The sequence below is a fragment of the Lepisosteus oculatus genome, chromosome 4 (assembly GCF_040954835.1).
Source record: "Lepisosteus oculatus isolate fLepOcu1 chromosome 4, fLepOcu1.hap2, whole genome shotgun sequence".
Taxonomy (NCBI): domain Eukaryota; kingdom Metazoa; phylum Chordata; class Actinopteri; order Semionotiformes; family Lepisosteidae; genus Lepisosteus; species Lepisosteus oculatus.
Window position 1 is genome coordinate 5,227,084 of NC_090699.1, and position 23,341 is coordinate 5,250,424.

A 23,341-nucleotide genomic window follows, 5' to 3' on the forward strand; every position below is an offset into this window, starting at 1 on the left:
AGGATTGAGTACTGTGCGGTACTGGTTCCGGACTGTGTTATACCGGACTGGGCTGGGCGTTCTCACCCTGAGAAGCTGTACTGTGTGGTACCGGTTCTGGTGAGGGCCGGTCATTCTCACTCTCCTCCCTCTGATAGGGCACCCCCTTCTGTTTAAAAGTGCCGAACTGAATTGCACTGTGTTAAATCCACTCATGTTCCGAGTAACTCACTTTTATTTATTTTTTAAAGTAAAGGTGAAAAAAATAACCTTTTGAAAGTCGACAGCGGATGATATCTGATCCCCGAGTTTCTTTCTTCAACTGATATGAAAACCACGGAAACATCACCGTATAAAATAGGTATAACCGTAGTTTTATCAACGCTAACGCAGTGGATAGGTGGATTTCGACCAGACAGGAGATAATCGTTGCTGGCTGGTCGTTTTTGTCGTGAAAAACTCTTCTGAAGTTATTTGTATGTGTCGAGTCAAGCGTAGGGGATTAGGCGTGGGCACTATAGTCCCCTAAAACACTTCCTGGGAGCAGAAAGCTCACCCTCTCCCGGCCTCCCACACTGCGGTATCAAACGCACACTTGCGCCCCTACATAAACACGGCTCACACCTGACCCCGCCCCGGCCCCGGTGACCCTGGCAACCGCTCCCCCGCCCCGCCTCTCCCCCGCCTCCTCTGCACGCCCATTGGCCGGAGGACGCGGAGACCCCGCTGCCATTGGCTTGAGCGGGTGCCCGTCAACGGCAACGAGGAAATACACCAGGAAGTGAATGGCGGGCAAGGTGCGTGTGCGAGTTTTTTTTCCTTTTGGTAGGCGGCGGCATGTCGTTTCGCGCAGCCCGTGAGTACGGTTCTTCTTGTTCTCTTCGAGCAGACAATCGGGGCGCTAAGTAACACGTTAGGAGCGCGCCTTCCTCCTATAGGTCTATTGGTGAATGATTTGGATTGCTTTGTAAATTAACGGGTGCCCGGCGGTACCTCTCCAAAGCGGTCGATTTCGGGCGTGTGACAAAGAGTGGGGGGGCGGTTCTAGTGAGGCATGCGTCTAACTTCACGCAACTGGGCTAAAACTCAGTTCGGTTAGTTGTCCGCCGAGCGAAAACGGGCGGCTTTTCAACGCGGATGAGCTGCTTAACGTCAAGCGCTGACGCCGGGTCAGGAGTAAGCTCTTTCCGAAACTCGCTCGGGTGCCGCTGCTGGGCTCGATCTCGTCGCGGAAAGTGCGAGGAAACACCCGCGCTGGAACTCGCAGTTACCGTCTAAAAGTTAGCTCTAAAAGTATTGGGTTTTAATTGCGGCTTCATCCAAGTTACTATATTAACTCTCTCTCAGTGCAGTGTTAATGTACAGGAGTGTCCAGTCAGTGTGTCTGTATGAACCCCTCTCTCTCTCAGTGCAGTGTTCATGTACTGGAGTGTCCAGTCAGTGTGTCTGTATTAACCCCTCTCTCTCAGTGCAGTGTTAATGTACTGGAGTGTCCAGTCAGTGTGTCTGTATTAACCCCTCTCTCTCAGTGCAGTGTTAATGTACTGGAGTGTCCAGTGTGTCTGTATTAACCCCTCTCTCTCAGTGCAGTGTTAATGTACTGGAGTGTCCAGTGTGTCTGTATTAACCCCTCTCTCTCTCAGTGCAGTGTTAATGTACTGGAGTGTCCAGTCAGTGTGTCTGTATTAACCCCTCTCTCTCAGTGCAGTGTTAATGTACTGAAGTGTCCAGTCAGTGTGTCTGTATTAACCCCTCTCTCTCTCAGTGCAGTGTTAATGTACTGGAGTGTCCAGTCAGTGTGTCTGTATTAACCCCTCTCTCTCAGTGCAGTGTTAATGTACTGGAGTGTCCAGTCAGTGTGTCTGTATTAACCCCTCTCTCTCAGTGCAGTGTTAATGTACTGGAGTGTCCAGTCAGTGTGTCTGTATTAACCCCTCTCTCTCAGTGCAGTGTTAAAGTACTGTAGTGTCCAGTGTGTCTGTATTAACCCCTCTCTCTCAGTGCAGTGTTAATGTACTGGAGTGTCCAGTCAGTGTGTCTGTATTAACCCCTCTCTCTCTCAGTGCAGTGTTAATGTACTGGAGTGTCCAGTCAGTGTGTGTGTATTAACCCCTCTCTCTCTCAGTGCAGTGTTAATGTACTGGAGTGTCCAGTCAGTGTGTCTGTATTAACCCCTCTCTCTCTCAGTGCAGTGTTAATGTACTGGAGTGTCCAGTCAGTGTGTCTGTATTAACCTCTTGCTCACTCACTGTCTCAGGCTATGATGTCTGAAGGAAAGGAGAAGCCAGAGGTTTCCCAGGGAGGTGGGGCGGAGCCTGAGCAGGGTGTTGCTGCGGCGACGACGGTTGCCAGGAACCTGGCGCTGCTGAAGGCCCACATGCTGGACGTGAAATTCGAGGTGGGAGACGAGTATGACATCATAGAGACCATCGGCACGGGAGCCTATGGCGTCGTCTCCTCGGCCAGGAGGCGGGACACAGGTGGGTCTGTTCCACCCTCTCATTGGCTGTGTTGGAATTGTCATTGGTGCCACTAATTGTTCTTCTGCTGGGTTATAGTTAAAAAGCAGTTCACTTTTTTAACCAGCTGATCTCCAGCATTAACGGCCCTCTCCGTCAGTCAGTCTGTCCGTTTGTGAGCAGTTTCGCATGTCGGCAGGTGAGAGGGTTAGCAGCAGAGAGAAGAGTTACCTGCCGAATTGTGTTCCTCCCCCAGGCCAGCGGGTGGCGATAAAGAAAATCCCCAATGCTTTCGACGTCCTGACCAACGCCAAGCGGACGCTGCGGGAGCTGAAGATCCTGAAGCACTTCAAGCACGACAACATCATCGCGATCAAGGACATCCTGCAGCCCTCCCAGCCCAACTGTGCCTTCAAGTCTGTGTAAGTGTGTGTGTGTGTGTGCGTGCGCGCGCGCGCGTGCCTCGTGTGTTTCTGTGCGCGCGTGCCTCGCGTGTGTGCGCGCGCGCCTGGTGTGTTTCTGTGCGTGCCTCGTGTGTTTCTGTGCCACGCCTACCTTGTGTGTGTGTGTGCGCGCACTTGCGTGCCTCGTGTGTTTCTGTGCCACGCGTGCCTTGTGTGTGCGCACATGCGTACCTCGTGTGTTTCTTGTGTTCGTTTGCGTGTGTGTTAGTTAGTTGGTTAGTTCGTGGGTGGGTGAGTGGGTGAGTGAGAGTGTGTGTGTTAGTTAGTTCGTGGGTGTGTGGCCTCATATTGACACTGACACCCGGTTTCTTTCAAGACTCAGTTGGACGAGATCCTCAGACCGTCGGACTGAGTGAACCCCTTCTTCTGTTTCCTTGCACTAACACCTGTGCCTGTGTTTCTGCCTCCTCTCTCCCTCTCCCTTCCCCTCCCTCTCCGTGCCCATTCTCTCCTCCCCTCCTTTCTCATTCTCCCCTCTCCTCTCTCCTCCCTCTGTCCTCCTCTCTCTCTCCCCCGTCTCTCCCCTGTCTATTCTCCGTCTCTCCTCTCTCCCCCTATCTCTCTCCTCCCCTCCCTTCCCCTCTCCTCTCTCTGTCCTCCTCTCTCTCTCTCCCCTGTCTGTCCTCTGTCTATTCTCTCTCTCCCCTCTCTCTCTCCCCTGTCTATCCTCTCCCCTCCCCTCTCTCAGCTACGTGGTGCTGGACCTGATGGAGAGCGACCTGCACCAGATCATCCACTCCCAGCAGCCCCTGACGGCCGAGCACACGCGCTACTTCCTGTACCAGCTGCTGCGCGGGCTCAAGTACGTGCACTCGGCCAACGTCATCCACCGCGACCTCAAGCCCTCCAACCTGCTGGTCAACGAGACCTGCGAGCTGAAGATCGGCGACTTCGGCATGGCGCGGGGCCTGAGCGCGCGGGCCGACGAGTCCCGCTCCTTCATGACGGAGTACGTGGCCACGCGCTGGTACCGCGCGCCCGAGCTCATGCTGTCCCTGCACCACTACAGCCTGGCCATCGACATGTGGTCGGTGGGCTGCATCTTCGCCGAGATGCTGGGCCGCCGCCAGCTCTTCCCGGGCAAGAACTACGTGCACCAGCTGCAGCTGATCCTGTCGGTGCTGGGCACCCCGCCCGAGGGCGTGATCGGGGCCATCGGCGCGGAGCGGGTGCGCTCCTACGTGCAGAGCCTGCCCTCGCGCGCGCCGCTGCCCCTGGCCTCGCTGTACCCGGACGCCGAGCCCGCCGCCGTGGGCCTGCTGGGCGCCATGCTGCGCTTCGACCCCCGGGAGCGCGTCTCGGTGACCGACGCCCTGCGGCACCCCTACCTGGCCAAGTACCACGACCCCGAGGACGAGCCCGTGTGCGTGCCGGCCTTCGACTTCGAGTTCGACAAGCTGCCCATGTCCCGCGAGCAGATCAAGGACGCCATCCTGGAGGAGATCCGCGACTTCCACTCCCGGCGCGAGGGCATCCGCCGCAAGATCTCCTTCCGGCCGCTCCTGCGCCCCGTCCCGCCCGGCGCGGCGGCGGCCCCGGCCTCGGCCCTCCCCGCGCCGGCCCCGCCCCCGGCCCCGGCGACGGCCCCCCCCGCCCCCGGCGACGGCTGCCACGACGTTGACATGCCCAGCGCCAGCTCCGACCCCGGCCAGCCGGAGACCATCGACCTGACCACGCCCCTCGGGGACCAGGCCCCGCCCCCGGTCCCGCCCCCCGTCGCCGGGCAGCCGGCCGGGAAGGGGGAGGGGCCTACCTGCCCGGCGGGCCCGCCCCCCGCCGCCCCGGCCCCGCCCCCGGCCCCTCTCCCCCTGCCTCCCTCCCTCTCCCTGTCCCCGTCCCAGGCCCAGTCCCTCTCCCAGGCCCTCTCCCGCTCCCTCTCCCAGGCCAGCGCCGCCGCCGCCGCCACCGCCGCGCGGGGGAAGGCCGTCCGGGGGTGCGAGCCGGACGCCGGGGCGCCCAGGAAGGAGGGGGCGATCTCCGACGACACCAAGGCCGCCCTGAAGGCCGCGCTGCTGAAATCGGCCCTGAGGCACCGGGGCATAGGTCAGCGCCCGAGTCCGGAGGGGGGTCCGTCTCCCCAGATCAGACCGGCCGGTCAGCGTGTCTCTGTATGAACCCCCCTCTCTCACACTCTCACACTCTCTCTCTCTCTCTCTCCCCTCTCAAAGATGGCAGCTCTGCCGTTCTGGGGGCCGGGGGCGCCGAGGGGGGCCTGGGCTCCCTGCCCCTCTCCTCGGGGGGCCCGGAGGCCCGGCGGCCCGTGACCGCGCAGGACCGGCAGAGGGAGAGGGAGGAGAAGCGGCGGCGGCGGCAGGAGCGCGCGAGGGAGCGGGAGCGCAGGCTGCGGGAGAAGGAGAGGCGGGAGGGGAAGAAGGGGGAGTCCCTGCGGGGGGTGCTGCTGAGCGACAACGACAAGAGCCTGCTGGAGCGCTGGCGGCGGATGATGGACGGCCGGCGCCAGCCAGTCAGGGAGGGCGCCGCCCCCGCCGGGGACGGGCCTAAGGAGCGGGAGCAGGCCCCGCCCCCCCCGGCCCCGGCCAATCAGGAGCTCCCGGACCTCGTCAACGGCCTCCCGTCCGGCAGGACCGAGCCGCCCCCCGGGAAGCCCAACGCGGCCCGGAACCTGGCCCGGTTCTACCAGCCCGGAGCCCCGGCCGCGGGGCCCTTCGCGAACCCGCCGCTGCCCGCGCCGGCGCCCCCCTGTGGTCTGGGGGACAACAGCGCCCCGAAAGTGAAGCTCAAGTCCGGGACGCCCATCTTCCCCGCGCAGACGCCGTGGCGCGGCCCAGAGGCGGGGAGCTCTGTTGCCGTCGTCGGAGGAGGAGGAGGAGGAGGAGGAGCTGCGGGAGTCTGCGCGCAGCACCCTTCCCAAGACCTCCTCCCCCCTTGCGCCCACCCCCACCCCGTCCCCCCCAGCATGCCCCCGGCCCAGCTCCTGCCCGCGGGCGATTTCCTCGGCAAGGGCCCAGGTTTCGGGCCCGGACAAGGCCTCTCCTCTCGGGCTGTCCTGCTGAGCGACAGCACCGACACCCGGACCGCCCCCGGCACCGGTACCACCGCCGCCGGCGCCGCTCCAGCCCTGCAGCCTCCCTGCCGGCCCCCAGCGCCTGAGCCCGGGCCCCTGGTGCCCCCTCTGACCATCCAGGACCTCGGCTCTTCAGAGCAGCCCAGCACCAGTGTCCCCGACATCCACACTGTCACCCTGCAGCTCTCCAAATCACAGGTGTGTCTGTATGAACCCCCCTCTCTCTCTCAGGGCAGTGTTAATGTACTGGAGTGTCCAGTCAGTGTGTCTGTATTAACCCCTCTCTCTCAGTGCAGTGTTAATGTACTGGAGTGTCCAGTCAGTGTGTCTGTATTAACCCCTCTCTCTCAGTGCAGTGTTAATGTACTGGAGTGTCCAGTCAGTGTGTCTGTATTAACCCCTCTCTCTCAGTGCAGTGTTAATGTACTGGAGTGTCCAGTCAGTGTGTCTGTATTAACCCCTCTCTCTCAGTGCAGTGTTAATGTACTGGAGTGTCCAGTGTGTCTGTATTAACCCCCCTCTCTCTCTCAGGGCAGTGTTAATGTACTGGAGTGTCCAGTCAGTGTGTCTGTATTAACCCCTCTCTCTCAGTGCAGTGTTAATGTACTGGAGTGTCCAGTCAGTGTGTCTGTATTAACCCCTCTCTCTCAGTGCAGTGTTAATGTACTGGAGTGTCCAGTCAGTGTGTCTGTATTAACCCCCCTCTCTCAGTGCAGTGTTAATGTACTGGAGTGTCCAGTCAGTGTGTCTGCATTAACCCCTCTCTCTCTCAGTGCAGTGTTAATGTACTGGAGTGTCCAGTCAGTGTGTCTGCATTAACCCCTCTCTCTCTCAGTGCAGTGTTAATGTACTGGAGTGTCCAGTCAGTGTGTCTGCATTAACCCCTCTCTCTCTCAGTGCAGTGTTAATGTACTGGAGTGTCCAGTCAGTGTGTCTGTATTAACCTCTCTCTCTCAGTGCAGTGTTAATGTACTGGAGTGTCCAGTCAGTGTGTTTGTATTAACCCCTCTCTCTCAGTGCAGTGTTAATGTACTGGAGTGTCCAGTCAGTGTGTCTGTATGAACCCCTCTCTCTCTCTCAGGTGGATGATGTGCTGCCCCCAGTGTTCTCCGTTACTCCGAAGGGCAGTGGCGCAGGGTACGGTGTTGGGTTCGACCTGGAGGAGTTCCTCAACCAGTCCTTTGAGTTGCCTGCCGAGTGCAGGGACAGGTACTGAGGCCGATTTTGACTCTTCTCATCTGCCTCGCTCTCGCGCTGTCTGGTCTGGTCTCCCACAGTCCGCTCACCGGCAAACACCTCTGTCTCCCTCTCTCCTGCCAGCCACAGCGACTCCGCCCCCCTGTCGGCGTCTCTGCTCTCCGATTGGCTGGAGGTGCACAAGATGAGCCCGGCGGACCTGGAATCCCTTCAGCAGGAGCTGCAGCTGGGCTCTCCCATGATCCTCTCTGACACGCCCACCCTGCCCGACCCCTGACCCCCGACCCCTGTCCCCGGAAGGGGCCGCTGTGAAACCCTGCCCCGTACTCGGCCGCCCGGATAGGCTAGGTCCAAGCTTTAGCTTGCCTCTGACGGCCTGGGGGCTTGGGTTCGAGGGGGCAGGAGTCCTGCGAACAGGACAACGCCGACCGGTGCCCGGCGAGAAAGAGGCACCAAGCGACGATTGTGATCTTTCTTTCTCTGGCGCCCGTTTGTCACAGATTCCCTTTCACCCTGAAACGGATGTGGCCCATTTGGCCCTGTCTTCTGGGACACTAACACTCCGGTATCAGCCAGGATGTCCTATATTTCAACATGGAAATTGTTTGTCCCCTTTCGGGGGCGCCCCTCGTCACGAATCGGCCAACTTACTTTTCTTTTTCGATTTGCATGCCGGAAATCTTGCATGCGACTATTTGCGCAGTAACCACTAGGTGGCGCTCAGGTGTGTAACCCAGCATTACCGGCCGACAACAGTTGCCGGTTTGGAAAATTAAAATGCGCTGCACGCAGCTCGCCTGACCTCTTTCAGAGCCGCTCGACTTGTATGTTAGCAAATTCCCATTTTCAAGCTAACTCAGGAGCCTGAAATCCAGGTCTTACAGTGGCTCCTTGTGCCCGGTTTAAGACTGTGGGACTTAACCATAACAATTGCTCTCCCCTACCCCCATCGCCATGTCGTATATGACATCGATCGCAAGCAGGAGTCTTTCCAGGCTTCAGCGTCCGTAAGGCAGCATGTGCCCAATCGTTGTATCGCAACGCAGAGACGTAGTCCAAGCTGTAACCAGAGGGCTGTCGAAAGAGGTTGAAATACTACCCCCCCCATCCCCCAAATGTGGTACAGTATTTCATAATAATAATAATAATGGAGGGCAACAGAGGGTCGAGGGGAGGGGGCTGGTGTTGGAGAGACAGGGAGGGTCAGACGGAGGGGGCCGGTGTCGGGGAAGAGACGCGGAGGGTCAGACGGAGGGGACCGGCGTCGGGGAGAGACGGGGAGGGTCAGACGGAGGGGACCGGCGTCGGGGAGAGACGGGGAGGGTCAGACGGAGGGGACCGGCGTTGGAGAGACGGGGAGGGTCAGACGGAGGGGACCGGCGTCGGGGAGAGACGGGGAGGGTCAGACGGAGGGGGCCGGCGTTGGAGAGACGCGGAGGGTCAGACGGAGGGGGCCGGCGTTGGAGAGACGCGGAGGGTCAGACGGAGGGGGCCGGCGTTGGAGAGACGCGGAGGGTCAGACGGAGGGGACCGGTGTTGGAGAGACGGGGAGGGTCAGACGGAGGGGACCGGCGTCGGGGAGAGACGGGGAGGGTCAGACGGAGGGGACCGGCGTCGGGGAGAGACGGGGAGGGTCAGACGGAGGGGACCGGCGTCGGGGAGAGACGGGGAGGGTCAGACGGAGGGGACCGGTGTTGGAGAGACGGGGAGGGTCGAGGGGAGGGGGCCGGTGTTGGAGAGATGCTGAAGGTCGATCGGAGGGGACAGATAAGTGACCGTCTTTGACAGCGGTTAAAATCTGCAAGAGGAGCACAGACACTGCCCCCACCTGTCTGCCTTCCACTCTCGGTCCACACCTGCTCACTGGTACTTCCTGTTGTTCCACTGGATCATGACTGCAATAATAACAGTCAAGTGTTTTTTTATGCTCCTGTTTTGCCCCTTCAGTTTTTTTTTAAAGATGTTTTAATAAAAACACCTTGAGAAAGCAGAGTGAGTGGTGTGTCTGCCTGCTAAAGCAGCTGGTTGAGACCGAGGACATGAGCGAAGGATGGAGGGTGTGGAGGAGAGGATGCTGGGAGTAGGGCAGAGTGGGAGTATTCTGGGCAACAGTAGTGGCTGATGGGAGAGACAGGAAGAGATCAGCTGTAGAGAAGAGGATGCTGGGAGCGGGAGAGGAAGGGAGACAGTGCTGTCTGGTGGGTGAGACAGGAAGAGATCAGCTGTAGAGAAGAGGATGCTGGGAGGGGGAGAGGGAGACAGTGCTGTATGGTGGGTGAGACAGGAAGAGATCAGCTATAGAGGAGAGGATGCTGGGAGAGGAAGGGAGACCCATCCGACAGCACTGTGAGACAGGAAGAGATCAGCTGTAGAGGAGAGGATGCTGGGAGACAGTGCTGTCTGATGGGAGAGATGGGAAAACCCCATTCCAGCACGGATGAGACTTCGTAAACCCCGTCTTCCTTCCAGGACCCCCGAGACACCCCAAATGACCACTCCAAGACTTCCACAGTGCGAACCCCCCACTCTAGCGAGAGGCACGGCGAACTCTGTGAAGACAAAACGATGCCCACGTCTCCCACGACCCAAAAAAACAGAAGAGACTTTTCACTCATGTTCGACATTTATTCACACTCCTTCATAAAATCACCTCTGCTGTCCATACAATGGATTCTTTAAAAAGAGAAATAGTTCCAGCACTCATCGTTTATTCTAAAATGATTCCAGTTCATGAGCTGGTTTTAAAAATACCAACGAGAGAACCCCCTCTCCCCCACCCCACCCCCAAAACCTGCCCATCGGCCGATTCATCAACCGGGCTCCTCCTTTGCTGAAGGGCACCCGGACTGCCACCCCAGATGACCTCGGGTCAGGTGATCTCGCTGGGAAGAGCAGATCAGACGGCGACCTTTGGAACCTCTTGGACTGGGGGGCACCCCAAGACGTCCGACGGAGACCCCAACCCCTTACCGTGCCGTCCCGAGGCGGGGTGGGGGTGATATTAGGTCGTTCCCGATTGCAGGCGATCCTGGCACCGGAGGTCGGCGGCTCGCGGGAAGATCGAAACTGGCCCTAACGCACCTGCGGTCAAGCAGGACCCCTGCCAATTGGTCTTCCCACCAGCCCCCACTCTCTCCACCCCCTCCCCCTCTATCTCAGCATGGTGGCGAACAGCACGGACATCAGCCCATGCGCCAGCACCGCCAGGGCGGGGCCCGGCCTGTGGGGGGCGCCGCTGTACAGAATGATCCCCGGCACAGTGGACTGCACCCAGCTGGAGTACGAGGTCACCTTGGTGTAGACGCCGGGGCGGTTGGGACTGGCACAGCCATCCCCGAAACTCACGATGCCCGCTTGGACCCAGGTGTGATTAACCATGGCACAAACAAGGGGTCCCCCAGAGTCTCCCTGAGAGAGAGAGAGAGAGAGAGAGAGATTAATACAGACACACTGACTGGACACTCCAGTACATTAACACTGCACTGAGAGAGAGGGGTTAATACAGACACACTGACTAGACACTCCAGTACATTAACACTGCACTGAGAGAGAGAGGGGTTAATACAGACACACTGACTGGACACTCCAGTACATTAACACTGCACTGAGAGAGAGAGGGGTTAATACAGACACACTGACTGGACACTCCAGTACATTAACACTGCACTGAGAGAGAGAGGGGTTAATGCAGACACACTGACTGGACACTCCAGTACATTAACACTGCACTGAGAGAGAGGGGTTAATACAGACACACTGACTGGACACTCCAGTACATTAACACTGCACTGAGAGAGAGGGGTTAATACAGACACACTGACTGGACACTCCAGTACATTAACACTGCACTGAGAGAGAGGGGTTAATACAGACACACTGACTGGACACTCCAGTACATTAACACTGCACTGAGAGAGAGAGGGGTTAATACAGACACACTGACTGGACACTCCAGTACATTAACACTGCACTGAGAGAGAGGGGTTAATACAGACACACTGACTGGACACTACAGTACATTAACACTGCACTGAGAGAGAGGGGTTAATACAGACACACTGACTGGACACTCCAGTACATTAACACTGCACTGAGAGAGAGAGGGGTTAATACAGACACACTGACTGGACACTCCAGTACATTAACACTGCACTGAGAGAGAGAGGGGTTAATACAGACACACTGACTGGACACTCCAGTACATTAACACTGCACTGAGAGAGAGAGGGGTTAATACAGACACACTGACTGGACACTCCAGTACATTAACACTGCACTGAGAGAGAGAGGGGTTAATGCAGACACACTGACTGGACACTCCAGTACATTAACACTGCACTGAGAGAGAGTGGGGTTAATACAGACACACTGACTGGACACTCCAGTACATTAACACTGCACTGAGAGAGAGAGGGGTTAATACAGACACACTGACTGGACACTCCAGTACATTAACACTGCACTGAGAGAGAGGGGTTAATACAGACACACTGACTGGACACTCCAGTACATTAACACTGCACTGAGAGAGAGGGGTTAATACAGACACACTGACTGGACGCTCCAGTACATTAACACTGCACTAAGAGAGAGAGAGGGGTTAATACAGACACACTGACTGGACACTCCAGCACATTAACACTGCACCGAGAGAGAGAGGGGTTAATACAGACACACTGACTGGACTCTACAGTACATTAACACTGCACTGAGAGAGAGGGGTTCATACAGACACACTGACTGGACACTCCAGTACATTAACACTGCACTGAGAGAGAGGGGTTAATACAGACACACTGACTGGACACTCCAGTACATTAACACTGAGTTCCTAAACTTTGTTGAGCTCTTATCTCCAGATGAGACAGTAAGGCTGCTGATGGGGAATGTACACAGTAAAAATCATCATCACAAATACCTGACAGGAGTCCTTTCCTCCCTGCTGGAAACCAGCACAGATCATGTCCGAAAGGATCTGGGTGGTGGTTGGAAAGGCAGCCGTGGGAGTCTGGTACATGTCATTACAGGTGGAACTGCTGATGAGGGGCACCACGACCTCCTGCAGTGTCCCAGGATTGGGAAGACTGACTGAGAGAGAGAGAGGGGTTAATACAGACACACTGACTGGACACTCCAGTACATTAACACTGCACTGAGAGAGAGAGAGGGGTTAATACACACACTGACTGGACACTCCAGTACATTCACACTGCACTGAGAGAGAGAGGGGTTAATACAGACACACTGACTGGACACTCCAGCACATTAACACTGCACTGAGAGAGAGAGGGGTTAATACAGACACACTGACTGGACACTCCAGTACATTAACACTGCACTGAGAGAGAGAGAGGGGTTAATACACACACTGACTGGACACTCCAGTACATTAACACTGCACTGAGAGAGAGAGAGGGGTTAATACACACACTGACTGGACACTCCAGTACATTAACACTGCACTGAGAGAGAGAGAGGGGTTAATACACACACTGACTGGACACTCCAGTACATTAACACTGCACTGAGAGAGAGGGGTTAATACAGACACACTGACTGGACACTCCAGTACATTAACACTGCACTGAGAGAGAGGGGTTAATACAGACACACTGACTGGACACTCCAGTACATTAACACTGCACTGAGAGAGAGAGGGGTTAATATACACACACTGACTGGACACTCCAGTACATTAACACTGCACTGAGAAAAGGAAGTGGACAAGCAGACATTGACTGCAGGACTCTGCAGACAGAAGATTAGACTCACGATCTTGTCCAATGTTGCCCCAGCCAGTGACGTAGCAGTTCATGCCCTCTAGGAAGACCACCGCAGGGTCAGGTAGACAGATGGGCAGGATGTAGTCAGTGTAGGTCACAGCACTGGCCATCTGCACCAGGGCGATGTCATAGCCCAATATGGCCTCCGTGTACCTCGGGTCCACTATGACCTGTGTGATGAGCCTGCTCTGCTCATACCGGTTAAGAGCACCCAGCTTGTACCGACCCAGATAAAGGGTATAACTGCCGACTGAGGAGGGCCTGAGAGAGAGAGAGAGAGGGGTTAATAAAGACACACTGACTGGACACTCCAGTCCATTAACACTGCACTGAGAGAGAGAGAGGGGTTAATACAGACACACTGACTGGACACTCCAGTCCATTAACACTGCACAGAGAGAGAGAGGGGTTAATACAGACACACTGACTGGACACTCCAGTACATTAACACTGCACTGAGAGAGAGAGGGGTTAATACAGACACAGTGACTGGACACTCCAGTACATTAACACTGCACTGAGAGAGAGAGGGGTTAATACAGACACACTGACTGGACACTAGAGTACATTAACACTGCACTGAGAGAGAGAGGGGTTAATACAGACACACTGACTGGACACTCCAGTACATTAACACTGCACTGAGCGAGAGAGGGGTTAATACAGACACACTGACTGGACACTCCAGTACATTAACACTGCACTGAGCGAGAGAGGGGTTAATACAGACACACTGACTGGACACTCCAGTACATTAACACTGCACTGAGCGAGAGAGGGGTTAATACAGACACACTGACTGGACACTCCAGTACATTAACACTGCACTGAGAGAGAGGGGTTCATACAGACACACTGACTGGACACTACAGTACATTAACACTGCACTGAGAGAGAGGGGTTAATACAGACACACTGACTGGACACTCCAGTACATTCACACTGCACTGAGAGAGAGAGGGGTTAATACAGACACACTGACTGGACACTCCAGCACATTAACACTGCACTGAGAGAGAGGGGGGTTAATACACACACACTGACTGGACACTCCAGTACATTAACACTGCACTGAGAGAGAGGGGTTAATACAGACACACTGACTGGACACTCCAGCACATTAACACTGCACTGAGAGAGAGGGGGGTTAATACACACACACTGACTGGACACTCCAGTACATTAACACTGCACTGAGAGAGAGAGGGGTTCATACACACACACTGACTGGACACTACAGTACATTAACACTGCACTGAGAGAGAGGGGTTCATACAGACACACTGACTGGACACTCCAGTACATTCACACTGCACTGAGAGAGAGAGGGGTTAATACAGACACACTGACTGGACACTCCAGCACATTAACACTGCACTGAGAGAGAGGGGGGTTAATACACACACACTGACTGGACACTCCAGTACATTAACACTGCACTGAGAGAGAGAGGGGTTCATACACACACACTGACTGGACACTACAGTACATTAACACTGCACTGAGAGAGAGAGGGGTTCATACACACACACTGACTGGACACTCCAGTACATGAACACTGCACTGAGAGAGAGAGGGGTTAATACAGACACACGGACTGGACACTCCAGTACATGAACACTGCACTGAGAGAGAGAGGGGTTCATACAGACACACGGACTGGACACTCCAGTACATTAACACTGCACTGAGAGAGAGAGGGGTTCATACAGACACACTGACTGGACACTCCAGTACATTAACACTGCACTGAGAGAGAGGGGTTAATACAGACACACTAACGGGGCACTCCAGTACATTCACACTGCACTGAGAGAGAGGGGTTCATACAGACACACTGACTGGACACTCCAGTACATTAACACTGCACTGAGAGAGAGGGGTTAATACAGACACACTGACTGGACACTCCAGTACATGAACACTGCACTGAGAGAGAGGGGTTAATACAGACACACTGACTGGACACTCCAGTACATTAACACTGCACTGAGAGAGAGGGGTTCATACAGACACACTGACTGGACACTCCAGTACATTAACACTGCACTGAGAGAGAGGGGTTAATACAGACACACTGACTGGACACTCCAGTACATTAACACTGCACTGAGAGAGAGAGAGGGGTTCATACAGACACACTGACTGGACACTCCAGTACATTCACACTGCACTGAGAGAGAGGGGTTCATACAGACACACTGACTGGACACTCCAGTACATTCACACTGCACTGAGAGAGAGGGGTTCATACAGACACACTGACTGGACACTCCAGTACATTCACACTGCACTGAGAGAGAGGGGTTCATACAGACACACTGACTGGACACTCCAGTACATTAACACTGCACTGAGAGAGAGGGGTTAACACAGACACACTGACTGGACACTCCAGTACATTCACACTGCACTGAGAGAGAGGGGTTCATACAGACACACTGACTGGACACTCCAGTACATTAACACTGCACTGAGAGAGAGGGGTTCATACAGACACACTGACTGGACACTCCAGTACATTAACACTGCACTGAGAGAGAGGGGTTCATACAGACACACTGACTGGACACTCCAGTACATTAACACTGCACTGAGAGAGAGGGGTTCATACAGACACACTGACTGGACACTCCAGTACATTAACACTGCACTGAGAGAGAGGGGTTAATACAGACACACTGACTGGACACTCCAGTACATTAACACTGCACTGAGAGAGAGGGGTTAATACAGACACACTGACTGGACACTCCAGTACATGAACACTGCACTGAGAGAGAGGGGTTCATACAGACACACTGACTGGACACTCCAGTACATTAACACTGCACTGAGAGAGAGGGGTTCATACAGACACACTGACTGGACACTCCAGTACATTAACACTGCACTGAGAGAGAGGGGTTAAGACAGACACACTGACTGGACACTCCAGTACATTAACACTGCACTGAGAGAGATAGGGGTTCATACAGACACACTGACTGGACACTCCAGTACATTAACACTGCACTGAGAGGGAGGGGTTCATACAGACACACTGACTGGACACTCCAGTACATTAACACTGCACTGAGAGAGAGGGGTTCATACAGACACACTGACTGGACACTCCAGTACATTAACACTGCACTGAGAGAGAGGGGGGTTCATACAGACACACTGACTGGACACTCCAGTACATTAACACTGCACTGAGAGAGAGGGGTTAATACAGACACACTGACTGGACACTCCAGTACATGAACACTGCACTGAGAGAGAGGGGTTAATACAGACACACTGACTGGACACTCCAGTACATTAACACTGCACTGAGAGAGAGAGGGGTTAATACAGATACACTGACTGGACACTCCAGTACATTAACACTGCACTGAGAGAGAGAGGGGGGTTAATACAGACACACTGGACACTCCAGTACATTAACACTGCACTGAGAGAGAGGGGTTAATACAGACACACTGACTGGACACTCCAGTACATTAACACTGCACTGAGAGAGAGGGGTTCATACAGACACACTGACTGGACACTCCAGTACATTAACACTGCACTGAGAGAGAGGGGTTAATACAGACACACTGACTGGACACTCCAGTACATTAACACTGCACTGAGAGAGAGGGGTTAATACAGACACACTGACTGGACACTCCAGTACATGAACACTGCACTGAGAGAGAGGGGTTCATACAGACACACTGACTGGACACTCCAGTACATTAACACTGCACTGAGAGAGAGGGGTTCATACAGACACACTGACTGGACACTCCAGTACATTAACACTGCACTGAGAGAGAGGGGTTAAGACAGACACACTGACTGGACACTCCAGTACATTAACACTGCACTGAGAGAGATAGGGGTTCATACAGACACACTGACTGGACACTCCAGTACATTAACACTGCACTGAGAGGGAGGGGTTCATACAGACACACTGACTGGACACTCCAGTACATTAACACTGCACTGAGAGAGAGGGGTTCATACAGACACACTGACTGGACACTCCAGTACATTAACACTGCACTGAGAGAGAGGGGGGTTCATACAGACACACTGACTGGACACTCCAGTACATTAACACTGCACTGAGAGAGAGGGGTTAATACAGACACACTGACTGGACACTCCAGTACATTAACACTGCACTGAGAGAGAGGGGTTAATACAGACACACTGACTGGACACTCCAGTACATGAACACTGCACTGAGAGAGAGGGGTTAATACAGACACACTGACTGGACACTCCAGTACATTAACACTGCACTGAGAGAGAGAGGGGTTAATACAGATACACTGACTGGACACTCCAGTACATTAACACTGCACTGAGAGAGAGAGGGGGGTTAATACAGACACACTGGACACTCCAGTACATTAACACTGCACTGAGAGAGAGGGGTTAATACAGACACACTGACTGGACACTCCAGTACATTAACACTGCACTGAGAGAGAGGGGTTAATACAGACACACTGACTGGACACCCCAGTACATTAACACTGCACTGAGAGAGAGAGGGGTTAATACAGACACAATGACTGGACACTCCAGTACATTAACACTGCACTGAGAGAGAGGGGTTAATACAGACACACTGACTGACTGGACACTCCAGTACATTAACACTGCACTGAGAGAGAGGGGGGTTAATACAGACACACTGACTGGACACTCCAGTACATTAACACTGCACTGAGAGAGAGGGGTTAATACAGACACACTGACTGGACACTCCAGTACATTAACACTGCACTGAGAGAGAGGGGGGTTAATACAGACACACTGACTGGACACTCCAGTACATGAACACTGCACTGAGAGAGACGTACTTGGGGAAGCAGTGAGCCGCAGACAGGACCCACGTGTCGCTGATGAGTGACCCCCCACAGATGTGTTTCGCGTTGTCCTGGATGTCCACCTGCCACGGCCACGCCCCCTCCTGGGCGTTCTGTCCTCCCACGATCCGATTGCCCAGGGGCGGGTTTCCGCACACTGAGGGCGCGGCGCAGAGGGGGAGAGAGACCGAAAACACGCGATTAGCCCCTCTCGCCTCCAGACGGCACCAGAGAGCCGCGTAAAACTCAGGTTTTGGCAGGTGTGTTAATCCTTTGATCACGGGTTAGAGACTAGAGTTCACATTCCTTCGTGTGAAGGATCAGTGACGCGTTCAAGTGACAAAGGGATTCGCACGACACGACAGTTGTGCGCCAGGCAGTCTGGGCACGAGTCCTAGGAATTTTATAAGTGAAATTAATTCTTCAACACCACATCCACCATCTTTATAACCCTTTGTGTTATGACCTTGTGTAACTCAGAGTTAAAGTACAGCCAGGAGAGGCCCTGGGAGCGGAAAGAGATGTTTAACTCCACTTAGAGGCAGAGCTGTGTCACACTGTTTACAAGTGAGGAATGATGCATAAAATACGTCACTACCTTGAGCGTCACATGTCCAAAGACCTGCAGGAAAAGCAAAAAGAAAAAAACATCATATAAGCTCCTGATCTAAACAATGCGTTGAACACACACCACAGAGGTCACTGTACAGCCCCTGAACACAGTATACACAGTGCACTGAACACACACTGCGGGGAACTCAGTATACTCACTGAACACAGTGCACACTGTACAGAGAGCCACACACTGACCCCTGACACACACACCCTGCACAGAAAGACACACACACTGACCCCTGACACACACACCCTGCACAGAGAGACACACACCCTGACCCCTGACACACACCCTGCACAGAGAGACACACACACTGACCCCTGACACACACACCCTGCACAGAGAGCCAGACAGACTCGCAGACAGCAGGAAGGTCGAAGGTCCTGCGCTTACTCACCCACAGTGAGCAGCAGTGCTGTTGCTGCTGGCCAGCACACGGTCCTCATTGGGCCTGCCGGTCTCTGTCCAGAACCCGAGGCTTGAACCCTCCTGCCCAACCTGGCCTGACCCGCAGGCTGTCGGATCTCAGTGAACCTGCAGAGACACACGCGGGCTGTGAGGACAGACCTCCCCCAACCACAGACACACAGGCACAGATCTGCTGTCAGCACCAGGCGACGAGGCGGAGAGATCAGCAGTCTGGCCAGGGGAGTAGAGAGTGGCCGCGTAGACCCGCAGAAAAACCAGCCACAACGGAGGTCGGGGGAAAAGTCACGTATTTAACCCCCCAATATATCCACCCCGACCTCTGTTCACCAACATGATTCGTTCCCACAGACCCTTAGGTGTAGCACATATCCGTACACAGAAACGCCCATTTCTCTCACAGAGAAAAAGCACAACCTGTTCCAGACCCCCCCCCCCAAAAAACGACCCCCCTACTTTGACCATTTTCACCAAAAACGACAAAAGCAGCGCCAAGCACCAACATTTGTTCTGTGGTTTATTTTCTTGATCTAAAAAAATCCACTGCTTATATAGGAACAAGTAACAGGTTTATTCCAGCTGAAAAAAAAAAAGAAGAAAGAAAACGCAACGTTTCGGCCGTGGAGCCTTCTCCACAGGTCCCGTCACACCCGAAGGAGGCTCCACGGCCGAAACGTTGCGTTTTCTTTCTCTTTTCAGCTGGAATAAACCTGTTACTCGTTCCTCTGCAGCCTACGCCTGCTGGCGCAGCTCCCCACCGGAACTACACCGCTTATCTAGACCTCAGAATGACCACTTCGCTTGTTCTGCGGTTTACTCGTTATCTGATGAAATCCACTGCTTATCTCGTTAGACCTCAGAATGACCACTTCACTTGCTTTGTGAGTAGCGACACACAGTGGCCCTTTCCTCGACCCTCCAGGGCCCGGGCAAGGCAGGAGCACACAGAAGCGAGCAGGCGAAGCCGCAGTGAGCCACGGCGCTCCGCGGGCTCTGTCCTCGCTCCCACCCACGGAAGACCCGGCAGTGGAGCCCGACGGTGCCAGCACCCGATACCAAACCAGTCGCCTGCCTCCTCCCCCCCTCTCTTTCCTTTTAGAGTAGGGGTCCCCCAGTCCAGTCCAGGGGGTCCCCTCCCCTCCCCGCTGGGCGAAAGGGTGCTAAAGGGGTCCCTCACCAGACCACGAGCGCGGCCAGGCTGGAGGGGCGCGTTCAGGAGCTGCCGGGGGATAGTAAACCCGAGAGCTTCCCGTGGAACCTCCCACGGGGTCGGTGGAGGGGCCAGCTCCTTCACCGGGCGCCCAGGCAGGCAGCGCAAAGGCCAGAGTGGCGAGGGGGGGCGGGAGGGGGAGTCCCCCAGTCCCCCAGTCCCCCAGTCCCTCTAGCCAGGACGGCGAGCCCCCTCCTCGACTCGCCCCCGACCCCCCGCCAGGACGACCTGTGTGTCCCCTCTGCCCGGGGACGGTCGCCCGAGGAGCCGATGTCCCGACAGCGAGACGAAGCTCCTCGAACGCGAGGGAGAGGATTAAAAAGAAAAAAAGTTTCTCTCGATTCGGCGTGAAAGGACAAAGTAACAGCGGCGCGCGGCTTTCGTCCACCCAGGGTGGGTGGGTGGGTGGGGGAGTGAGTGGGGGAAGACGGAGGCGCTCCTCTCCGCTCACCTGCGCTGAATCCCGTCTGGGTTCGGGTTCGGCTTCGGCTTCGGCCGCTGGGACGACGCGGGATTCAAGGCGTCTCTCCTCGTCCGGGTCGGAACACGAACCGCCGCCGCCGAAACGAAACAGAACAGAACAGAACAGACTCCGAGCGCCGTGCAGGTGACCGGGGAGTGAGGTGAAACCGCGCTTCGGGTTTCTGTCTTGTTGTCCTCGCCCTCTCTCGGTTTCAGCCGCTCACATCAGCCACTGGCGCGCAGGGAAGAGAGAGCGGAAGGCAGAGGAGGGGGGGGCGCCTCACCTTTAGCGCAGGTAAACTCGCGAGCTGCAGCCAATCGCCGGCGCCTCCGAGCCCCAGACACGGCGCGGGGGTTGGGGGGAAGCCCCTCCTCCTCCTCCCTCCTCTCTCTCCCCGTCCCCCGGGGAAACCCACTCCCGTGGGGCTCCGCTCCGGCTTCGTGACTCCGGGTCCTAACGCCGCCTGCCGCCCCTGAAACGGGGGTCTCCAGGAACGACAGCCGAAGAAGACCCCCGCCCCCGCCCCCCCCAGTTTCATCTCCTCAGCCGTCAGCAGGGCGGTGAACCTTCACCCGGTCCCAAGTCCTGCTCTGATCGCTGTATTGTCGTTCCGCGCCGATCCCGATGTACAAGAGAGAACTTCGAAACGCAGTGTCTCCCGGGCCGAGGTGCGCGGCAGACCCGCAACAGGCAGCACGGTGCCGCAGCACAACACACAAAAAAAACACACACACACCCGGCCGAGAATCGCGAGCAGCTGCTGAGGCAGGTCTTGGAATACGAGTAAAAATGTAAAGATTCAGGTGGGGAGCTGCGTCAGCATGCGTAGGCTGCAAAGGAACAAGTAATAGGTTTATTCCCTGCTGAAAAAAAGAAGAAAGAAAACACAACGTTTTAGCCGTGGAGCCTTCTTCAGGTGTGAGTCCAGAGTCCACTATACATTCACAAATTACATGAAATAATATCCACAGCTACCCACATTGTACTACTGAGCCTCTCACTCCTCCTCCCTCCCAGCCTTTGTTCTCCCGCTACATTACCTTTGCCTACTGCCCTGTCTCTCTCACACCTGAAGAAGGCTCCACGGCCGAAACGTTGTGTTCTCTTTCTTCTTTTTTTCAGCATGGACTAAACCTATTACTTGTTCCAAAATGTAAAGATGTAATGTAAACAATGTAAAGAGGAGATGAATGGATGGGGATTTTACAGGAGCGTAAGCAGGAACGTGCAAGTCCTGAAGACCTTCGCGGCTGTAGATCAGGCTGGTCAGCACTCGTCCCCGTGGAGTGAGAGAGAAGCAAATAACAGACACAATGTTTCTGCTGAGGTGTGACACCCGAGGAAGGCTCCACAGCCGAAACGTTGTGTTTTCTTCTCTTTCCAGCATGGAATTAAACGATGTATTGTCCCAATATATAATAATAATTAATAATTGCTTACACTTATATAGCGCTTTTCTGGACACTCCACTCAAAGCGCTTTACAGGTAATGGGGATCCCCTCCACCACCACCAATGTGCAGCCCCACCTGGATGTACAAAAATATGTTTGTTCCGAGAATATATCTCCCACTCCCGCGGTGCACTGCCGTCAGATGAGACTCCAAACCCCCCCGTGTTATCTCGTCGTCACACCCCAGCCAGTCTGAACAGCCCGTGTGCAATGGCGGCACCTGCAAGCCGTCGGTGTGTTTGCGGGCGCTGCGGGCGCAGCCGTCGCTAAGAGGGGGGCGGGGCCCCCCGAAAAAAACAATGTTCTAATAAAGTGGGGGGAAAAAGGTTTTCGTTTATTTTTTTTATAACGATTGAAAAATATTGTCACTCATCTAACATTGCAATCAAATTAAATACATTTTTATTTAAAAAAAAAAAGGCGTCGCTAGGCTCCGCGCCCCATCGGGGGTCCCGGGCCGGGATGTGTGATGCGACACGCCAGGCGGTCCGGTAGCCAGACACGGTTTAATCTCATCCCGTGCATCAGAAAGCCGGGCTAACGACAGTCTCTCAGACAACGGCTCAGAGGGCCGTCACACGCTGTGTGTGTGTGTGTGGCAGAGCGGTGGCACTGTGGCTGGGAGGTTGCTGGTTCAAATCCTGCAGCCGGTAGAGGAATCCTACTCCACTGGGCCCCTGAGCAAGGCCCTTCACCCCAACTGCTTCAGGGGCGCCGTACAATGGCAGACCCTGCGCTCTGACCCCCAGCTTCTCTCCCTGCCTGTGTGTCTCAGGGAGACCGAGCTGGGGAATGCGAAAGGACACATTCCCGTTGCGAGAGATTGTATAGGGCCAATAAAGAGATCTTATCTTAAAAACGACATAGACCTTGCCTCCGATATTGTAGCGTCGATGAGGTAACCAGCCTCTGGAGAGTCTCGTGTCTCAGACGGGCGCTCAAACCCGCCCCCGGGGCAAAATAAAACACAAGACTTCACCTCCCGTGAACGCCGTGAAGACGCTCAGTCGTGCCCTGGAGCCGAGCCCGCCGCCTCAAGCCGAGGGCCGGGTCAACGGCCGCGCGGGGTCCGTGGGATAGCCGTGCTATCGCGTGCTGGTCACACACATGCGCCGTCCCGTCATGCCGAGGTCACTGGATACCTGCTTCTGACGGGACACCAAGGCATGTCTTTTTTTTCTCTCTCTCTTTATCGGCCTCAGCGCGCTTCTGTCCCGCCCCGGTGCGTGACTTTCAGATTCACCAGCCCTGCATGCTGCGCCGCTCGGAGCGTGAAGCGAGCGGGACACGCAGGTGGGGCGGGACACGCAGGACCAGACCAGGTCCATCACTCTGTTCTCCTCCCGACCGAGGGCTGCTGTGTGTGAGCAGACTGGAGCTTCATCCAGGTGGGGGGACACACTGGTGGGGG

General features: G+C 55.3%; 2 protein-coding genes across 4 annotated transcripts; one reads left to right on the forward strand and one right to left on the reverse strand.

The window, feature by feature from the left end:
* Positions 1 to 692: 692 nt before the first annotated feature.
* mapk7 (mitogen-activated protein kinase 7) lies at positions 693 to 9,114 on the forward strand. Of its 3 annotated transcripts, none has more exons than XM_069187939.1 (7): positions 693 to 776; positions 2,237 to 2,459; positions 2,695 to 2,860; positions 3,591 to 4,945; positions 5,071 to 6,125; positions 7,009 to 7,136; positions 7,248 to 9,114. In XM_069187939.1, exons 1-7 carry the CDS (start codon positions 765 to 767, stop codon positions 7,399 to 7,401), a joined length of 3,093 nt encoding a protein of 1,030 aa, XP_069044040.1. In that variant the 5' UTR covers positions 693 to 764; the 3' UTR covers positions 7,402 to 9,114. The 3 variants fall into 3 exon arrangements, with proteins under 3 accessions (XP_069044040.1, XP_069044041.1, XP_069044042.1); XM_069187940.1 differs by having other exon boundaries at positions 770 to 835; XM_069187941.1 differs by lacking the exon at positions 693 to 776 and adding an exon at positions 789 to 839.
* Positions 9,115 to 9,728: 614 nt separating this feature from the next.
* LOC138238087 (serine protease 27-like) lies at positions 9,729 to 20,841 on the reverse strand. The gene is made up of 7 exons (XM_069187962.1): positions 20,467 to 20,841; positions 18,777 to 18,913; positions 18,362 to 18,385; positions 17,758 to 17,920; positions 12,897 to 13,168; positions 12,043 to 12,212; positions 9,729 to 10,532 (listed from the first exon to the last, which is right to left on the reverse strand). The coding sequence occupies exons 2-7, from the start codon at positions 18,823 to 18,825 to the stop codon at positions 10,275 to 10,277; spliced, it is 936 nt and encodes a 311-aa protein (XP_069044063.1). The 5' UTR covers positions 18,826 to 18,913; positions 20,467 to 20,841; the 3' UTR covers positions 9,729 to 10,274.
* Between the last annotated feature and the right edge of the window lie 2,500 nt (positions 20,842 to 23,341).

Coding starts and splice junctions, on each gene's coding strand:
- mapk7 (XM_069187939.1), top strand. Junction 2,861..3,590: donor AACTGTGCCTTCAAGTCTGT/GTAAGTGTGTGT, acceptor CCCCTCTCTCAG/CTACGTGGTGCTGGACCTGA. Junction 4,946..5,070: donor CCTGAGGCACCGGGGCATAG/GTCAGCGCCCGA, acceptor CCCCTCTCAAAG/ATGGCAGCTCTGCCGTTCTG.
- LOC138238087 (XM_069187962.1), bottom strand. CDS start 18,825: ATGAGGACCGTGTGCTGGCCAGCAGCAACAGCACTGCTGCTCACTGTG. Junction 17,921..18,361: donor TTGGACATGTGACGCTCAAG/GTAGTGACGTAT, acceptor CCGCGCCCTCAG/TGTGCGGAAACCCGCCCCTG. Junction 13,169..17,757: donor GCGGCTCACTGCTTCCCCAA/GTACGTCTCTCT, acceptor TCTCTCTCTCAG/GCCCTCCTCAGTCGGCAGTT.